This window comes from Staurois parvus, unplaced genomic scaffold (assembly GCF_062004578.1).
Source record: "Staurois parvus isolate SC_StPar_1 unplaced genomic scaffold, SC_StPar_1.0 ptg000031l, whole genome shotgun sequence".
In the NCBI taxonomy this organism is placed as follows: Eukaryota; Metazoa; Chordata; class Amphibia; order Anura; family Ranidae; genus Staurois; species Staurois parvus.
Genome location: NW_028317827.1, coordinates 13,907,504 through 13,929,088, shown reverse-complemented (window position 1 = coordinate 13,929,088; position 21,585 = coordinate 13,907,504). Strand labels below are relative to the sequence as shown.

The following is a 21,585-nucleotide window of genomic DNA, read 5'->3' as shown; positions in this document are numbered from 1 at the left end:
CTCCAGCAGGCCACTGGTGTGAATGTTTCTGACCAATCAGAAACAGACTTCATGAGGGTGGCCCGAGGGCCAGACATCCTCTAGTGGGCCCTGTGATCACTGCCCAGCACCACAGGGCTCAATTGGCATTTGTCATTGAACACCAGAACTGGCAAGTCCACCACTGACGCCTTGTGCTTTTCATAGATGAGAGCAGGTTCACCCTGAGCATTTGTGACAGACGTGAAAGGGTCTGGAGAAGCCGTGGAGAACGTTATGCTGCCTGTAACATCGTTCAGCATGACCGTTTTGGTGGTGGGTCAGTGATGGTTTGGGGAGGCATATCCATGGAGGGATGCGCAGACCTCTACAGGCTAGACAATGGCACCCTTACTGCCAATAGTTATCGAGATGAAATCCTTGAACCTATTGTCAGACCCTACGCTGGTGCAGTGGGTCCTGGGTTCCTCCTGGTGGACGACAATGCCTGGACTCATGTGGTGAGTATGCAGGCAGTTCCGGGAGGATGAATTAATGGATACCATTGAAAGGCCCCCACGCCCGCCTCACCCAAATCCAATAGAACACCTCTGGGATAGGTTTCGGTCCATCCAACGCCGCCAGATCGCACCTCAGACTGTCTAGGAGCTCAGTGATGCCCTGGTCTAGATCTGGGAGAAAATACCCCAGGGCACTATCTGTTGTCTCATAAGGAGCATGCTCAGATGTTGTCAGTCATGCATACAAACTACCGAGTACCATTTTGAGTTACTGCAATTAAATTTCAGCAAAATGGACTAGCCTGCTGCATCATTTTTCTCACTTTGATTTTCGGGAAGTTATTTTCATTACCATCAAATGATGGAGCATCCTTACGTTCCTCACACATCACCCACCCCTCTGATCACCCCCCCGCAATCCTCCTAGCTAGGGGGAGGGGCGTCACCTTCTCCTGGGGGGATATGTAGGGCAGTTTGTGTGGGGGTCCCCTCTGATCACCCCCAGCAATCCTGGTTAGGGGTCTCCCATTCCTGGAGAAGGATGGGCAGGGGGTAGTCTGTGCTTTAGTCCCCTCTGATCCAGAAGTCCTTTTAACTTGGGGTCTACTTCTCCTGGAGGGGAGTGGGTAGGGCAGTTTGTGTGTGGCTCCCCTCTGATTACCTCTGTGCAATCCTCCTAGCTAGGGTTCTCTTCCTCCTGGGAGGTGGGTAGGGCAGCTTGTGTAGGTGTTTCCTCTGATCACCCCCTGCAGTCCTTCTAGCTAGATGTCAGTTTACTAGTGAAGGGTGGGGGTCCCCTCTGATCACCCACCTGCAATCCTCCTAGCTGGGGGTTGTCTTCACTGGGGGGGGGGGGGGGTCAGTGTTGGAGTCCCCTCTGATCATCCCCCTGCAGTCTGTTTAGCTGGGAGTCTTAACTGCAGGGGGAGGGAGTTTCCATATTCCTGAATGAGGGTCTCCCTATATTTGTCTGTATTTCTGGATGAATGTATGGGGGTCTTTTTTAAATTGTCCCCATACACTCCTCCTGTTCACGGGTCTTCTCCTGACAGGAGAAGTATTACTGGATGGATGGGGGGGGGGCTCTGATCACTTCTCTGCTCTCCTCTGATGGGGGATCTGTAAATATAGAGGGAGAGTCAGGTGGTCTTAAATAGAGTGAGGTAGGTATTGTAGGGGTACTTAGAGAGGTTGGTAGATGTCTTATAAATAGGTTTGGGAGGACTTTAGAGGTCAGTGTGATGGAGGGTCTTCTATAGAGGTTAATCGGTATCAGGTGGTTTTATACAGGGATAGATAGGTGTAGGAGAGGTAGTGCAGTATGTACTAGTGTAGGGTGCTGCTTAAAAAAACAAAAAACACAAAAAAAAAAAACAAAAAAAAAAAAACAAAACACGACAGCACAACAGTCTACCTTGTTACGGTTGCAGGCTTCATATTTTTTGGCCACAATATAATTCCTCACTGTTAATATATGAAAATGAAAAGTGTATTCTAAGTCAGTTGTTTCAAGATTTAAAGTTGTGAGTGTTAAAATAAAAGTGGCCATCCCACAGTTCTTCATGGCACTCAGTGGGTGGGTTTGGTGGGACAGCCACAGGTCCAAATAATTTCTGATGGCTGCCATGTATATATACATTGTACATAGACACACATTGAATATATTAAAAGGATAAAAGGCAAAACATTTTTCCCCGTGTTGGATAGGGTGGAGAGAGATTGGAACATGTGTAAGTATTTGTCATGTCTGTGTGCCTGTTAAGGAGATTCACCCTCTCTCCCTTTGTCTGGTTTACCATTATCACCGACGTGAAAGTACAAGAAAATCTCAAGTTTTGAGCTTTCCCCAGAAAAGCAAGAGGCAAAATCTAGCAATGGGAACACTAGTTCTGGTGACTTAGGGGGTCCCCAAGGAATTCTCTTAATTTTCAGGGTTTTCCTCTCACTTCCTGTTTGGCTATGGGGCAGAAAGTGAAAGGAAATCTCCGCAATGGGACAAATGGCAATTAGAAAGAAAAAAAAAAAAAAAAAAAAAAAAAAAAACTGTCAAGGTGTTTTGTTTTATTTTTTATTTTATATAGAGCAAGAGAGTGTTATAACCAACGTTTTGCCTATAGTTTGCCACTATACCGAGAACCTGAAATTATGACTTTTGCCTTGTGTTCAGTTTTATTAAAATTGTTTTCTGGAATTATGGTAAGCACCCAGAAAACAGCAGGCATCTCAACACTTTGTGGGATTTTTTTTTCTACATAAACCACATTCACTACAGGGGAAAAAAAAAAAAAAAAGTGCGCAAGATTTTCCCAAGGGTCATTTTGTATTGCCCTATATACTGTAGAATGGATCTGAAGTGGTGGCTCACCTGACATTTAATGCCTGCGAGGCTGCATGTGCAAGTTTCAGGGTCACAAAATATTCTGCAGTCACAGCCACAGTCTTCTCTGGACAGCCTGATGGCTCGCAGCTCATGTTTCTCTTCCACATCGATCTTCTTCACCCCAGATGCGCGCAACAAGGCTCGCCGCTTCTTTGTTGGTAGAGGTTGTAGAAAGAAATATTCATCTACTTCTGTGTTATCCAAGTCAATGTCATCATCTGAAATATCATCCAGTGTGAGAATGTTGGCTTCTTCGGACTCTATTGTGCCATTTTTTGTTATCTGAAATCACAAGAAAACCAAATAGATTGGTCAAGAGGTTGTGTTGTATTTTATTGTACAGCCTCACATAGGACTCTGGGAGGGGCAACAAACATGGTTGTGTCCTCACCCAACTTTATGCCAAGATATGATTTTTCTCAAAAATTTCTATTGATAATCATCCTCCAGGGGACAAGTAATCTCATTAAAGCAGAACTTCACACTTAGTCAACATGGACTATTATTAATCCTTATGCTGCTAGCATTAGTAAATAGATAGGAAAGTATATTATATGTACTCGTTTTAAACTTTTTTCTTCTTTAGTTACTTCTTGGTTCCCATGCCTAGTCAAATGTCATACATCCCAGAAGTCTTCGGAGGGGGAGGGATGGTTCTCAGCTCAGCCTATGCCTGAGCTAAGGGCAAATGAATTCCAGGAAGTAAATGATACACCAATAAGCTGCCCTTACTCAAGATGCCACAATGCCAGGGGGTGTTTTTCAAAATTATTTAATTTTTCAGTATAAAAATAGCATGGAGACAAGGATGGATGGGTGAATTTGCTTTGAAGTGAAACTGCACTACATCTGAGCACCACAAAGCAAAAATGCCATTTCATTCTAAATATTCAAAGTATGCGTAGGCACAATTATATTTAGCAAAAACCATAAAAAAAAAAAAAAAACCCACACACACACACACACACACACACACACACACACACAACACCTATGCAGCAGTACATCTCTCCAACTACCCAATACTCATACTTTCCCCCATAACTTTGTGCACTTGGCTGCTCGCAAATCTCAAGCAGTGTTCTGAGCCTGCACATGTTCTCTCCTAATGAAATGTAACCTACCTTGTTATGGATATGCAGCACCCTCCTAGGTAGCTAGGGGGAGCTGTAGTTCTAATTCATAGTTAGAAGAGCTGAGTAAGAGGGAGAAAGAAGGAGGTGCCAGCTAAGTGCAGTATATTAGTGAACTATTTAATGACACAGGATTAAAAAACTCAAAGGAGCTAAATTAAAAAAAAAAAAAAAAAAAAAGGGGATAATCTGTAAGTCCATGGAAGGCCACTCCTCCATCTCGCAGGTACCATCATCTGCGATCCTAAGAGGCCATGGAGATGGGGATCGATACCAGGCTTGTTTGTCATACACAGACCGGTAAACTCCACACTAACCAGCATGGAACGCGCCAAACAGAAGAAGTGACATCACTGGAAGATTCGGGGGGCCGGATGTGGAATACAGATACACAGGATACATGCTTGGAGCCTCTAGCTCCTTCTACAGGCCTCTAAAGGATGCGGTTGCTACTTGACATTCAGTACATAAAAGGACTCATTAGTCAAGGACTTCGTCATGGCTCTTTATTATAGTGTCCTCATAGCCACTTGAATATTCAGCATTCATTTGGAAAACCTATATCTCTGTGTGCCATCATCACCCTTACTTATTAGAAGGGCTGAGTAGCAGCCCAGGTGTAATAGTCAGGGGGTCAAATTTCAGTCAGGGGATGAGAGGCTCTGCAGACCAGCTCTCTGTGACCTCCATTGCTTCTAGAATTTTCCTCAAAACTCTAGAGCAGGAAGAACTGAGTGGCTGGTCTGCACTCTCAAGGGATCTTGGCCAATCCCTAACAGGAGCCCCTTCCCCCAGATGGGAAGGGGCTCACCTACAGGCAGGGAAGCAAGAAAGCTTGGGACTTCCCTGCATAGGTGGTCCTCGCTCTAGGGACCAGTGAAGGAGTGGCCCAGCAGAAGGCCTGAGAGCAGCAACCGACCCAGTAGCAGCATAGGAGAAGGACTGAGGACCTGCACCTCCTGGGCCAGTAAGGGTAAGGAGCTCTCAGTGGGGAAACTGGATTAGCTACTACCCAGGACTGTCTTCTGTTAAAGTGACAGGCACTAGATTCCCTGCACAAGAATTCACCCAGAACAGCTGGATAAGCAGCATCTAGGGTCTGGGATAGTACTACTGGATATGCTGGCTAGCTCCCCAAGAAGGATCATTTCTTTTGCTGCTAAGAGACTTGGCAACAAAGGACAATCTTCCTGAACTATGTACATTACCCTTGGTCATCCCATAGACCCCTATCCAAGTCCCTAATAAAATCCAAAAAAAACAAGCTAAAGGACTGATTACTGTCCCGAATGCAAGTCTGAATGGGAAAAATGCATGTTACCTGGCTCTGTAGGACTATAGGGGGACCCAGATCTCTAGTGACAGATATAAGGATTGGAGAGTGGGAGGCTCTCTGTAGCCCAGTAAAGAGAACTTTGCATGTTTGTCCACACTGCTTGGCATTTCAGGACAGCATGTGCAGCAGACTGAGCAAAATAAAAAAATATATATTTTAAGGCCACCAATTCAACTTCTTAATGTCTTGTCTTAGGAATTCCTAATTGATGAATATTTCCCTGCTACACCCCCTCAAAAAAAAAAAAAAAAAGTCTTTTAAAGTCAGATCGGGGCAGAGTCACAGACCATGTTTTGCCTTCGGCCTCATTCACACAGGGTGTACTATAGCATATGCCTGTGCGAGGGCCATGATTACCCACATGAAGATGAACAGGTGTTTTGTGCATCCCCATGCAGGCAGTCCCATTGAGGTCAGTTGGGATGCAGGGGCCTCATGGACACAGCCACTACTCACAATCTGACATCCATGCAGGTGTGCAGTCCAAAAAGCAGACCATGTGAGCCTCGGTTGTGTCCATGTGGTCATTGCCTCCAAATTGACATCAATGGGACTGTCTGTATGGGTATGCATGGAACACATGTTTTTCCCTGTGTGGGTAAACAGCCCTTGCACAGGCAGATGCTGCAGTACATTCTCTGTCAATGAGGCCTATGCATTGTTTTTTTTTTGCACAATTATCAAGCAGTTTAACAGCAGTTGCACTAAAGCAGAAAAAAAACAAAAACAATGAACTCTGGACAGACTTCAAGTCTAAGCCCAATCTCTCTCTCATTACTGCACTTACCACCTCATGGAAATATGGAATAAACCAATATAAACACCAGGACATAAAGTCATGTGCGCTTTTCTATATCTCACTCCCATTTTGTTTCTCCTAACCTCTGCGAATATCTCCTCTAAACCCCACACCCAGCACCCTCCTTCCTCTGGTAACCACAACCCGCTCACTCTGATTTTTATACCCCCGATTCCAAAAGCCAGTTTCCCCTGGAATGTGCACACTGTAACAAGCTCACCTCTGTCCATGACTTCCATCTCCAATTCCTTTAACCTACTTGCAATTACTAAAATCTGGCTTCAGGAATCTGAATGCCTCTCCAGCTGTACTCTCCCATTGTGACCTCCACGTAAAATCACTCACTCAGACCAAGTGGACAAAAAGGAGATAAGTTGGATTCCTTCTATCCCCACTGAGTCCTTTTAAAGATTTTTTCACAGATTGTTCTCTATTCTCTTTTGAAGTTCACTGCATCCATCTTTTTTCTACAGTTTCTCTGTAGAATTGCTGTGATTTATTAGCCTCCTGGACCAGTGTCACACTTCCTTGATTACTTCTCTGCCTTGCTACTCTGTTTTCTCTCCTCTGAAATACCCACGGTCATTCTTTGTGATCAACATCCCTGCTGACATTTAACAGGCATGCTACATCAACTTCTCAAATTAAAGCTATATTAAACAAAGGTAAATAAATTAAAAAAAAAACCCCAAAAAACAAACAAAACCAAAACACAGCAAACATGTTCTACTTACCTTCTCTGTGCAGTGGTTTTCACAGAGCTGGCCTGATCCTCTTCTTGGGTTCCTCGCTGGAACTAGAGGTTCCTCTCCCCTACCGAGTGCCCTAGAGCAAGCCGCTTGCTATGGGGGCACCCAAGCAGGCTCGCTCCCATTCACACAGCGGTGTGACTGGGCCACGCCCCCTCTCCCCTCATTGGCTCACAGGCCCAAAGGCTCCCACTGCTGTCTCAGCTAAGGAGTCCTCATGAGAACTGAAGAACTTGTGCCAATTGCTGGATTGAAGTGGGGCTCAGGTAAGCATAAGGGGGGCTGCTGCCCAAAGGTTTTTTTTTTTTTTTTTAAATACATAAAAATATATGAAGGTAAAAAAAAACAAAACAAAAAAAAAACCACACACACACACACACACACACACTTTACAACCACTAACCGCATTGTCTGACCTAACACAACAGACACATACTTCTACGCGTGCGGATAGTAACACCCGTAGCCTTCTATTTTCCTGTCTCTGCACTCCTTGCAGCCTCTCCAACACCACATTTTCTCTCTCTGGTCACAACCTTATCAGTTTAATGTAATACCAGTCTTCAGCCACCTATCCCTCCACGGAGCAAAGAATTACCCGTAGAAACCTTCGCCACTTTAAGCCTTCTCTTCGCCATTCTACTACTGGCCACATCTGACAAAATCTCACCTCTACCCTGCCATGGCCGGTTCACTTCTATCTGCAACAGTTCTCATCCTCCCTGGACACAATCGCTCCCCCTTACTACACATGAATTTAGGTCCCAATAAAAACAAACATGGTAAACTGATGATCTTAAAAGAGACAAAAGCCCACTAACTCACAAAAACAAGAGGATTGCAACAATTTCAGAAACAAGATGGATTTGCGGGTACATCTCAACTGTACAGGCACCCCCACTTACCTTTTCTACCACAACATTTAATCCTTTACCCTTTTGACGCCTTACTACAGAGGAGGTTGCCAAACTTTTCAGATGCCCAGGTAACCACCTGTCTCCTGGACCCTGTTCCCTCAACTACTATGGTCATCCTCTTGCCCTATTCTATGCACTCCAACTCACATCTTCAAATTTCCCCTCCTTTACTGGTACCTCTTTCCCCTCTAAGTATGAGGGAGACCAGTGCATGCTTTAAAGAGTTCTCACCGGATCCTACAAGCTGAACAACTTGGAAAATTATCCCTTTAGTCCCATTTACCTCTAAACTTCTAGAATGCCTAGTCTACAAATATCTTAGCTGCTAACCTCACTGACTACCACCTGTTTGACCCAAAATCAGAGAACTCTGGATGGCCACCCTGACTGAAAAACCACCTTTACTGGGGGAAAACAAAACAACAAAAATTAAATTGTGAAAAATATCAAAAACAGCGGAGTAAGGTAATCCACTAACATGTTTCACTCTATATTAACCCATACCAGGCATTATGAATCCTACTACACAAAAATGACAAAGATGCTTGCCTGACTGGGAAAAGAAAAAAAAAAAAAACCCACACACCCCTGACAAGTGTTGCAAAACATTTTAATTGACCCAGATAGCTGTGAGATCTCCCCCCCGACACTCAAATTATTGCAACAATAATCAGATGCTCCCCCCCCCCCCCCATCACAGAATTTGATTGGCAGCAGCAGGAACCAATGGTTTCTTCTGCTATCAGTGTAGCCCGTGTTAGCAGAGAGAGGGAAGAAAAAAAAGGACTGAAGCCAGGTATGGCACCAGATCAATGCAAGACTGTGCTGAGGCAGCAGCCAGTGTAGCTAGTGGCAGGTTTTTACCTTAATGCAATGTAGAAAACCTTTTGTCTTTAGAACCACCAAGTTCAATAGTACAATTATCAGTCCCTCCCTTCAGGCCAGGGTGCTAGGTGTAATCCTGGACTCTGCAAGATTTGCACAAGGACAAGTCAGACTTCACTTCTGTAATATTTTCAAGATGATATCCCTTCTCTAGTTTGAAACCACCAAGCTACTCATTTACCATTACCTATGGCAACTGCCTTCTCATTAGCCTACCTCTACACAGGTTATCCCCCTTCAGTCTGTCTATCATGAATGCTGCTGCCAGACTTATCTAACTTACCAACTGCTCAGTGGCAACACCCCACTTTGCGAATACCTTCAATACAACACATAGTACAAATCAAAAATAGTACCATAGTCATACAAAGCCATTTGCAACTCTGCCCCAAGCTACATCAAATGTCTATCACCCAAAACCTCCTCTTAGCTCCCTTTTCTCCTCCTGTTCACATGCAGAAATCTCCAAATCCTCAGTCATCTTCTGGAATGCCCTACCCTAATCTGGTTTGGCCATTTCCTACTATGGCCACCTTTCGGTGATCTCTGAAGACATTTCTTTGGGGGAAGTCTATCCTGCCACTGCCTAAACATCTGAACTTTTCTTCATCAATTTAATCCCAAACACAATGGTCTTGAATCCAAACCCTCTTGTCTTGAAGTATTTAATTATATAAAATGATGATTTGTAGTTATATGGAGACTCAATTTATATTCTATAGCCATTTCTCTAGAACAGTTAGCAATTCAACTAAAAATAGATTTGGTGGGCAAGTCATTCATCAATCCATCATGGCTTATCAATCAGTTTGTCCTTCCCACACAAGGAAATTCACTTATGTTGTGAATCCAATAATGTGCAAACAAAAATTCTGTTTTCTTGCACAATTGGATATTCTTTACAAGACAGGTTGTCACTTTCTTTCATTCCTTTCACTTACAGTAGATATGTGGACAGTATAACCACACAGAGGTTATAATAAAATGGGCCAAACCTAGCAATACAAGCTAGGTGTCTAGAAGAAAGAAATCACTTGATTCCCTCACCTGCAGCTCATTGGTTACTATGGTTGACAAATTACATTTCTCTTTCTTCTGTCTAGCTACAACATCCGACCACTGCAATCCAATATATTAAATGATCATTACTCTAAACAGAATAAGTTTCTGTAGGAAGAGCACCATTTAGATTTCTATCTTCCTAAAAATCATTATGCCTGTGTATTTTCATGTTTTTACTGAATTAATTAATTTCTTACTTAAAATTTCCAAAAAGCTATTTGAGGATCTCTCAGGGGCTGACACAAATTAATAATAATGATCCCATTTGCATAGCAATGGCCTCATTATCTTGCTGACTTCTGAGAAATGCTGCAGTCGGAATCTTAATGTCATCGCTGCGAATGCAGTATTTCCTCTCTAGTGGATACAACAGAGACACTGGCTAATAAACATTGCCTCCTTCAATTTGAAGCATCTTCAAGCCACAACTGGGAATTTACACTCCATGTTCAAAATTAATATAATATATGCTTATCTCGGCACAAATCTTTCTTTGGCAAGGTACCATCCATATGTAATGAGAACTAGAACACAAAAGAACATATAATCAGAGCCTTGTTTTACAAATCCTGATTTTATGCTTCAACAAAATTTAGGGGACCCCATTAAACAAAAACAACCCCCCCCCCCGGCAAAAATCAGGCATAGCCATTTTCATAGCTAAATTAATTCAACTCTGATTATTGCATGTGTTAATTTAAAAATCCAGTATTTAAGTGGTTCTAAAGCCTAAACATTTTTTTTTACCCCAATTCATTCCCTGCACCCTCCATTCCCCCCCCCCCCCCCACATCCCTTGCTTATACCTGCCTGAGCCCTCACTCAATCCAACACCATGCTCTCACAGGCTTTGCTAAGGCAGAATGAGCCATTGGTTCCCAATGGTGATGAAGTGGGGGCGGGGTGCAGGATCAAGCCTGCAGATGTGCCACAATACAAAGAGGCTTCCTATTGTGAAAACCCAAGGAGTGGAGGAGCTTGGAGCACCGGTGGGGACCTCAGGAGGAGGATTGGGGACCATTCTGTGCAGTTCCATTACACAGAGCAGATATATATCTATATCACGTTTGTCATGTTAAAAAGAAAAAAAACAAAAAAAAAAACAAAAAAAAAAAAACAAACACACAAACAAACAATGGTGAGCATGAGCAAGCATATTTTTGTGTATTCTTCATTGCCAAAGCAGCTGGATTGTGTGGCAGTGGTCGGTCCTTTGCCTATATATTTTGTACTAAAGGGAGTCCATCTCATCTCAAAAAGTTGCAGGGTATGCCTGCTCGCTGATTTCAATTACAAGTGCTTAAGTGCTAGTCAAAATAGGTCCACAACAAGGTAAATTAGTAACTGGGAAGTTCTACTACTATTAGCCAACTGTATTTATGGGGGCCAGTCATGGAGGCACTGATTGGTATTTATAGGTGCAGGGCACTGCTCTGACATTATACAGCAGCTAGACAGAAGCAAATGTTACAATCTGCACTCACTTCTCTTGATGAAAGACTAGCATTCCGACAGATGTTAAGACAGGCATTTCTTCCATAAAAGGCATGTTCATCCATAGAGATGATTAAATGGAGATTGTCACATCTGCTTCAAAGTCCTTTTTGCTATTGTAAAAGGTCAAAGCAGTGATCACCATCTAGGGCTGTGGTTTGCTGCCTCTGAATGACAGCTAATGGCTATATTAAAGAAGAACATTTACTACAACTAGTGATGGACCGAACACCCCCCCTGTTCGGTTTGTGGCCGAACATTGGACCCTAATGAATGTTCGACCGAGTTAAATGCAAGTCTATGGGACTTAAACTTCTAAGTCTTCAAAATGGGCACTTTTGAATTTACATGGAAGTTGACCATAAAAGTGGTATGGGGTATCTGGTACTGCTCTCAGGGATACGAATCAGGGAGATTAAAAAAAAAAAAAAAAAAAAAAAAAAAAAGTGTACTGGCTGTCATTTTCATTGCTTAAAGAAAAAAAAAATCCTTTAAAAATATCATGCCTGGGGAGGTCCCCTTAAACTACATGCAAAGTTGCACATCTGTATAATGTATAGAACCTGCAACATGACAGTTTTTTTTAACAAATGAAATGGTAAAAACCCCCAAAAACAGCATGGGGTCCCCCCAATCCATACCAGACCCTTTAGATCAGGTAGGAAGGTTAGGAGGGACCCAACAGTGAAAATTAAAGAGTGCCAGAAATGGGAAATGCGTGGAATTCCCCTAAAAGCCATACCAGGCCCTTTAGGCTTGGTAGGACTTTTAAAAAGGGGAACAGCACACAGAGGGGGAAAAAAAACAGCGGGTGGTCCCCCCCTCTGAACTCTTACCAGACCCAGACCTCGGTGAAGACAAGCACCTCTTCCCACAACCCCTACCCATTTACTAAGGTTAAATTGTGAAAAAAAAAAAAATATAAACACTCCAGACTTTTGAAAAACTCCCTTATGGGGGGGGGGGGGGGGGGGGGAGGTTCCACCATTGTAATCCACCATTAATCATGGCGTCCAGCGTTGTCACGATGCCAAACTGTTAAAGGGAAAAAAGAAACCAAATATAAAAACACCTGACGCTCGGCAACCCGTCTGCACCCACGGCAATATGACAGGCCTGATAGTTGTCTTTTCAGTTGTAAACAATTGGGCAGAGCTAGCGGTGGCTGCACCATTTACTCCACCCAAATTGTGCTGTGATTGGCCAAAGCATTGCATGTGACCTGTGGTCAGGAGCAGTGCTTTGGCTAATTATTATTATACAGTATTTATAAAGCACCAAAGGTTCGCTCAGCGCTGTACATTACAAAGGGGGACAGAACATGTGACAGAACAATACCAATACAATGCAAAACATGAGGGGATCGAGGGCCCTGCTCTTTCGAGCTTACAATCTAGGAGGGAGGGATAGTGGTACAGGAGGAGATAGCTGTGGGGGATGGAGTGGTAGGAAGAGTGGAGGTCGTCGGCAGGTTAGCAGGGGGTGGGGTAGGCTTCCCTGAAGAGATGGGTTTTCAGGGTGCGCCTAAAGGAGAGGAGAGTAGGTGATAATCTGATGGGTTGGGGCAGGGAGTTCCAGAGGATGGGTGACACCCTGGAGAAGTGCAGTGCATTGTTGGGTGCAGCGGGCGAATAGCCCGCTGAACTCCCTTACCATTCACCGACCACACGAACGGCTGATGTTCAACTCGAACATAAAGGCCATCACTAACTACAACCCATTTGCCCGATTTATAGAACATTAGCTGGGTCAGGTTTTAATCAAGGTTTCTCAACCTTTTTTCAGTCAAGGCACCCTTTAAAATTATGGACAGTCTTGAGGCACCACATTCTAAAAAAATGGGAAAACACTATTCTAATAGTTTTATATAACGTAGCAATATCCACACATGTAGGACTCCCAACACTAGAGGGGATCACAGCTGTGTTGACATTCCTCTGAAGACATGCAATCGCAGGAAAGGCCTAAGGAGTCAACACACTGTAGCATTTAGCCGCCGGAGCCTTTTACTGGTTTGGTGGCTGCTTGAATTTACTGGTCAGTGTACCTTTTTATTGTAATTTTTTTTTACTTAAATTGAATATTTTATTGGCAATATTACACTATGGGCACTTCCTTTATGGCTCCTTCATGGAGCTTTTAAGTATGCAGACCCTGGGAAGTACCTCACCATCCAGAGAAGGGGAATTCGTGCAATCAGGTGGCTGACCCTGCTGACCCTTAAAGGACTCCTCTGGAACACACACCATCCTGTTACTGCTGAGCTGTCCACTTGGAGACGGATCCCCGAATGCATACCTTATTATCTTGATACCCCTGGCTTTGGATATCATAATGCGCATGATCCATGCGCTTCTGGTAAGCGCATAATTTGCTCATTTATTCTTCCATTTTTGGAATATCGCAAGAAAGATACGTTTACTGGGACTGTTTTAACTAGTGTATCTGACTGTATTCTTAATTTAAATGTGGCAGATAGTATGGGGAGACTTTTCCTCGTACTGTCAAAGGGGGCAGCGGTTGTGGCCATGGGAACATGTTGCATGTCCCCCCCCCCCAAAAAAAAAAAAAAAAAAAAAAAAAAAAAAAAAAAAAGGGAGGCTCAGTGGCCATTTTGGTGTATCACATGTGCTGAAAAAAAGCCAATGTCAACATTGGTAGTTTTGCAGCAAGGCTTCATGGATGACAGAAAAAGATTACAGGTATGGTATTTGCATAAAAAAAAAATTGTTTTTTTTGTTTTTTTTTTTTTATTGGGGCCCCTTGTCTGCATGAGTCAATTTATTTATAAGGTGAACCTAGCCTTTAAGACAAACTACCTTCTAAACGAAGATTTAGCAGTTACCACTTTAATTCACCATTAGAACAAGGAGAATTTCATCTTTTATATCCAATTCAGAGCTCTTCTCCCTGAGAAAAGGGCAGATTGGTTGAAGGACCCAAAGATGCTCTCACACATGCAAGTCTCTGCCAGGGTTACTTGGTGGCTGGCCAGGCCAGCCTCCAGGTCTAGTTCATACCCCAAATATAAAAAAAACACTACCTTCTGTTTCAGAGAGTTGAGTTTTTCTTCTCGAAGATGATCTCTCAACATTTCCTTATGCAGCCGGTCTTGCTCTACCGCAAACTCTCCCAAAGTGTACTGACGTACACTGTTGTGACGGCTGGACATCCCCAAAGTACTTCCACCTTGACTGGGTACGCTGGTGAAGCCTTGTCTCCTGGTGAAATAATACACTGTGACACAGTTGAAGCGCACATTCTTGGCTCTCAGTCTCTTCTCTCGCTTTAGAATGGATGATGCTGTAAAACAAGAAGAGATGATGATTTCAGAGATTTCCTCCTGTGCTGCAGGACTTGCTCTGTTTCACAGTGAAGAAAAAAAACAAAAAAACAAAAAAAAAAAAACAAAACCCTGGAGTAAAATTTTATAAATCACTAATCTACAAAGGTTTCTTAACTTGCTCTCTGGACTAGATTTTTTGCTATTTGGCACTACGCCATTTCAACTGGTATATGCGCAGTCATGCCATACTGTGCCCAAACAAAAAGGGTGTACTTTTTTTCCCACAAAAAGCTTTTGGTGGCATTGGATCACCACTTGGTTATTTTATCTTTTGTGCTATAAATGGGAAAAAAAACAAAAAACCCTCACACAAACCAATCTCATTTCTTGAGGTGCTAAAAATGCCAGGCCAGTTCAAAACCCCCCCAAAAATGAGCCTGTCTGGAAAGTAGACACCCCAAAGGAATTTGCTGAGAGACATGTTGCGTCCATAGAAGATTTCCCCCCCCCCCCCACAAATGTTTGGAAAAAGGATTTATTTTCTTTAAACATAAAAAGAAAGTGCCACCTAAAAATGATATATTACTCACGCATGCCATGGGTATATGTGGAAGAAAAAACACATTCTGGTACTTCTCCAGGGTATGGACATACCCAATGTGAGAGACTTTTTGGCAGCCTAGCTACATACAGGCCCTGGTAATCCAAAATCCAAAATGACCAACTACAGGCTTTCAAAAAGGGAATATTTTCTCATGTCACTTCCTCACTACCCATCACAGTTTCAGAGGCCCTAAAATGCCAGGATAGTACAAACACCGCCACCCAAATTACCCCCTTTTTGGAAAGTAGACAACCCAAGGAATTTCATAAAGGAGACAGACAATGAGTACTTAGCAGATTTTTGTCACAGGGTTTTGAAAACAAAAACACACATTTGTGGCAACAAAATGTGGTCTGCAAAATTCTCATTTGGGGGGGGTGCTTCTACTATCCAGGGCCAACATTAGAAGCCTATGCCACACATCACTTACTCTTCTAACCACTTGAAGACCAAGCCTTTTCCGACACTTTTTTTTTTTTTTTGTAAACAAACACCCACACAACACTTTGCTAAAAAATTACTTTAACCCCTTGATGCTGAGCGCATGCAATTAGGCGGCCTCTTGGAGTCTGGGCCTTGACGCCGTGTGGCCGCATATTTGAGTGCCATTAGAAAACGTGCCGAGGACACATGCCCTGCACGCTCCCAGCACATATGTCTGTGACCCACGGAAAGGTCCCGATCGGGACCTTTTCCGATCATGTGACTGCCAATGTGCCAATGAATCATGGCAGTCACATAAATTACCCTAAAACCCCGCCAGCGCGTGTATTATATATATATATATATATATATATATATTTTTTTTTTTTTATATTAAAGCAGAGGCCCTAGAGATTAAAAAATGGTGGGTGTTGCAATTTGTATGTCACAGTATTTGAGCAGCAATTTTTCAAACAATTTATAAAGAAAAACAAACTTTTTAGAACTTTAAATGCACAAAAAAAAACAAAAAAAAAACCACACAATATATTGCCCAATTGTTTGAGATAGTATAAAAAGAGGTTATGCTGAGTAAATGGATACCAAAACATGACACATACTTTACAAATTGTGCACGCCCGCTATCCACTGTGATAGCAATAGGCAAGGAATTTTCTGAGAATTCTGGGGTCTATTAGACTCTAGATCTCTCCACTGCCCTAAAGCATCTGATCACACCAAGATTGGGGTGATCAGATGCTTTCCCCACTTTTAAAATGGACCAGTTTATATCTGGCGAAATTCTGAAATGCTCATAGCTTCTGTTCTCTTAGAGTCTAGACCATAGAGATGACTGGAGGCATTCTGGTCTCTGATCAGCTCTATGGTCAGCCAGCAGAACTGCTAGCTGTATTCTTGGGTTCCCAAGAAAACCGTGAAAGGTGATGTGAAAAGGGGTGGGGCGGGGAATACATCCCTTCCTGCTGCTTGTAAAAACGATGCAGCTGCTAGGGTTGTTTTTAAATACTTTTACATGAAAACCCAACAGCCAGCTGAAAAAAAAAAAAAAAAAAAAAAAAAAAAAACACACACCAGGATGATACATGTAGCTGCAGGCATCATCCTAGTAGAACCACTCAAGGTCCAGCGACAAAGACATACCAGTATATTGCTGGTCCTTGTTGGGCAAATATGTAACAGCAGAGAACATGGGCATATGATGAATGGACCGATATGACAGCAATTAATTCTTTTTTGTAATGCCCATGTTGAGGGTTGGACCTAAAAAAAGTTTTAAAATTCAGAAACCTTGATGTGAATTATCTGGCAATAAGTTCATACAAATGTGAAAAACAGTGGAGGGGCTAAACGCTAGTGCTGGCAGCAATTGGGCTGATCCTGCTAGCTCTGCGTTTTTGGAGGCACTATATTAAAAAGGAGGCCCTAAGTTCTTTTCGTGATCAATATATTGATCTGTACAAACACTATACGGTTAATGGCAGTGATCAGCGACCTATAGCTTGAGTGTGTGGGCAATCTAACGCTAGCTGACCCTGGCTGGGAGGGGAGCTTACTGACCCTGACGCCATCTGATGTCGCTAGTGGCAGTAATACAGTGATCGGTGAAGAATTCTATATACTGGCACTGTACAAATGGCACTGGTTGGGTGACAGTGATCAAAGAGTTAATAAGGGCAATCAATGGGTTAAATGTGCTAATCTAATGGATGTGTAAAATGTAGTGCTTTTGCTCAGTGCGGTCATCTCTCCTCTCCCTGAAACAGCATAGGGGGCAGTAGAGGAGGGCCTACGCACACCCAGAAATAGAAAGCAATGTAAGGGTATGTCGCTTTGCCCGGAGTGGCCACACATTGCATACAAATGCAATATTTTGATTTTTCTCTTAATTTTTTTCACTTTTGTTAAAAAAAAAAAAAAAAAAAAAACCACCACACAAAACTTTTATCACATTAGTAACATTGTACTACTCGAGGGGCGTTATCAGGGATTTTTTTTTTGCACTTGCAATGCAGAGTTTGCTTTGAACTGTCATGAATAGGTTACGTTCAAGGCAGCTCAAAATACAATGATCTATGATTGTACCATGTGACCAGCTGGAGCCAGGGTGCTGTGATTGGCCCCATGTATCACGTGAGATCTGTGGGCAAATCACATCTCAGTAGGAAGAGTAGTAGAGCCGTTATGAATCATATTGATTCATAACAGCTTTTTCATCATATCGATCACATGACCACTGGGTTCTATTCACCGGAATCTTCATTCAGCTGTGTCTGGTGGACCCCCCGTGTTGTACGGGTACGTTGTTGGTCCTGTAGCTGCTGCCCGTCTGCAGTACATTGTGGTCTGTATACCATATGCGTATAAATCCTGTACAGCACCTCTACCAATTCTGTGCCGCGATTACACCAAATGGTCACCACCTATGTCACATACCAAAACTGTACTGCACATCATCTTGCATGCAGATTAAGAACACCATTAAGTGCATTAACTCTTAAATAGCCCAACGATAGCCAGGAGAAAAACCTAGGACAGCACCTCCCATAAGCCTATCTTGCAAATCCCCTTTACCTTTCATATACTAAGTCCATACCCAGTCAGTTTTTGGCCTGGCATTATTGTACTCAGGCAGCATAGTCCCTGTGTCTTGGTAGATCGTGTTTTACTTTCAATATTCCACTGTTTTCCATGTTTGTACACTCAACCTGGTGTGCCAGAAGGGCTGAGGCAAAGAGCAGGGGACCCATCATATCCAGCAACTCCTACAGGGTAGCACTACACTAGCATGGGAAACACCAAAGCTGTCCACTCACAAATCTGATTGTACAATCAAAAATTACATCTACCAACAATTACAAAGTACTAGAGTATGCCCAATTGGATACAAATTGGATGCATTTTCTAGGTAGGTCCTCAAATTAGATTTGGGTAAAGCTAAAAAAGGAGATTGTGATGTTTGACTGGTTTTGGAGGCTGCATTTGAACATTGTGCAACTTAACCAAAATCTCCCATGCACAGTTTTTATGCCTAAAGTGGAACTTCACTACACCCGAGCACCACAAACCAAAAAAATGCCATTTAATTCATTGTGAATATTTAAAGTAAACTCACTCATCCATGTCTCCTTGCTTTATTTTGCTGAAAAATACATTTTGAAAAAACACCACCTGGCATTTCTGGCAATGGCCATCTTGAGTAAGGGCAGATGAGTCATGTAGCATTTACTTCCTGGATCCATCTGTCCTTAGCTCAGGCATTGGTTGTGCTGAGAACCCTCCCTCCTCTCCTGAAGACTGCTGTGATGTAGGACAGAATTTGCCTAGGCAAGGGGGCCAGGAAGGAACTGAAGAAATTTAAAATAAAATGTAAGACAAGTAACTACAATACATTCCGATCCATTTACTAATGCTAGCAGCATGAGGATTAAAATAGTCAATGCTGATTGGGAGAGTGAAGTGCCACGCTAAGCAGTAAAAGATCCTAAGGTTGTCTGGGCAGGTAATCTATAAAAGCCAATGGTTTTTGTGTACAAACATGAAAAGAAAGGTAAAAATTGAGAAAATAAACAGACACTGGGTAGAGGACACCTGTCATGCATGGTGGAGGAAGGTATAATAGTATGGACCTGCCATGGTGGTAGGCAAGAGAATTATACAGAAAGCAAATAATGAACCCTCCATTTTACATGTTGTACCATCCCTTGTAGTCAGTGCTTGATAGGTGCAGGATTTCAACATACAGAAGAAAAATGATCCAAAAGAATACTTCTAAAGATATGCAAAAACCTATTTGGTGAAAATACAGAAAAAAAACAAAAACAAAAACACACACCACACAATCTTAAGGGCCGTCTGAGGATCTATTCAGCACAATCAACAGACCTCAACCCTATCATGCCATTTAAGGAAAAACCTTGCACCCTTACGTCACAGTCACACACTGGCAAAGAGCTACAGAAGATGTGAGTAAACATTTCCCTTGTGTATCTTGGAAACTGACAGCTACAGTGCCAAAGAGCTGCAAATGGAGCATGATGAAAATATCTGTTATACAACAAAAAAAAAAAAGAAAAAAAAAAAAAAAAGAAAAAAAGGAAGAAGGCTTGGCAATATTTTCAAGTATAATTAAATGCTACCCAATTAAAAATAAATAAATCTTTTGCTAAAAACACACACGAAAGGCAGCCTTATTACAACTAGGCACAATCAGTTCATGACATCAAAGCTTTGATGTATATTCTTCTTACTGGAAAGGGAATGAGTCATGGTCACTAAACAATCAGAGTTCTGGCAGGACTCCAATCTGGAAGCACTCTCCTCTGCCTCTTCTAGCCTTGTGATGTCAAACCAGCATTAATGAAACCATATTGCACCACAGCAAAAAAAAAAAAAAAAAAAAAGTCCACTTTTTAATACTACTGCTGAATCAAAAACCCATGTAAACATTAAAAACACATTGCTTGATCAAATGAGAATGGCCTTTGCAATTCTGTAGACTATGGATGGGGAAGTATTAAAGATCCTCCTTTTAGCATCAACATTGTATTTGCATGCAAGCTGCTCATGGGCTTTTCGGTTTCATTATAAGGGCTAATCAAACACAAACAAACACTCACGTCCATTCACACTGATGGGTTGTGGTAACATGTGTCAAAAGGTTCTTTTCTGCAAATCACAAATCATAGTATCATCCTATTGCGCTACTACAGTAGTAGGCATGGCACCCGACACTGCAATGCACTGGGGAACCCCCCTCCCCCCCACACTTTAATATTTCATACATAATATTGCCATCAGGTCCATTGGCTGCCTAGGACCAGCTCCGCATGTAGGCAGGTGTCTACAGAGAAGGTTCTGTTTTAGCAAGATTAATCCAAGCTGGTAAAGGGTTAAGCGGATCTGGGCGACTTTCTTCCTTCTGCATAATGAGAGGGGGAAGGGCTACTGTGCTATGCGGTCCCATGGAGCACCAGAGCATCAGAAGAATCTGCTAGTTTTGGAGGACACCATTCACGGAGCTATAAAAAAAAAAAAAAAAAGTATGCCTAGGCAGTCAGGGTTTACGCGGTCTTATGTTCATATGAATGTTGCCACAAGATAATTTTCAGCAAAAAGTTTTAAAAAATATTCTCAGCCTGGTCTGAAGTTTTGCAAGGGGTGCATGGTAACATGGCACACACTACAATGGGTTAAGTCGGCATAGGAGTTGGAAAAATGCAGTTCAGCTGCAAGCTGAACCCCCCCCCCCCCCCTAGAAAAAAGAAAAAAAAAAAATATGTATCTACAGCCCTGAAGCTTGGGGTACTGCCATAATGTTTAATGTTCACATGAACAAGGCCCCACCTGGTCCAGGGCATTGACCAGCGCACACACACATGCAAAAAGCCCCCCCCCCCCCATACAGGGCGAGTGGGCCCCACTCACACAGACAACAGTTCTCCGTGCAAAGAAAAATGGAAAACAAAAAGAACCCAGTGTCCCATGTAATATCCAAAGTGAAATAGAATAATCCTGTATAAAGTGACAAAGCTCCTTCACAGATGCTACCTTTTTCACCCAATAGTGCTCTCAAATGCTGGTAATATTATAAACCAGTCGATAGCACAAAATGACATAGGGGGGCACAAATCGAAAGTCTGTCCCGGTTCAAAAATGTAAGGGCCCCTTTAAAACCGCTCTGTCCATGCATTTCATTCATTATCTCACAGTAAGAAGGGAAAAAAAAAAAAAAAGACGGACAGTGTAAAACCAAACAAAAAAAAAAACCAAAATTTAAAAATGTAACCTGTTTCTGCTTAGCCAACAGCAGAATGATGGCCGAGCGGGACACTCGATCTGGATGGGCGTCATAGGATGTCCTTGCTGGGCCGCGCTGTGGCGAGATCGGTCACTAGCTGTGTACCTCGGTCACAGCTGATAACAGATCTGTATACCAGCCTGTTGCTAGTACCATGTGACCAATTACAGCAGGTCACAGGACAGTTATAAACAATGGATGGCTTCTTTTCATGTCATCC

The 21,585-nt window shown here is 42.7% G+C and overlaps 1 protein-coding gene across 3 annotated transcripts in view; it reads right to left on the bottom strand.

Moving 5' to 3' along the window:
• Window positions 1-21,585, bottom strand: part of CSRNP3 (cysteine and serine rich nuclear protein 3) — a 143,682-nt gene that overhangs the window by 5,404 nt on the left and 116,693 nt on the right. For all 3 annotated transcript variants that reach the window (XM_089660206.1, XM_089660221.1, XM_089660214.1), the window contains 2 exons: window positions 14,278-14,537; window positions 2,845-3,141 (listed from right to left, as the gene is read on the bottom strand). In XM_089660206.1, the coding sequence (XP_089516332.1) occupies window positions 2,845-3,141; window positions 14,278-14,537 (557 nt within the window). The remainder of the gene's footprint in view (window positions 1-2,844; window positions 3,142-14,277; window positions 14,538-21,585) is intronic.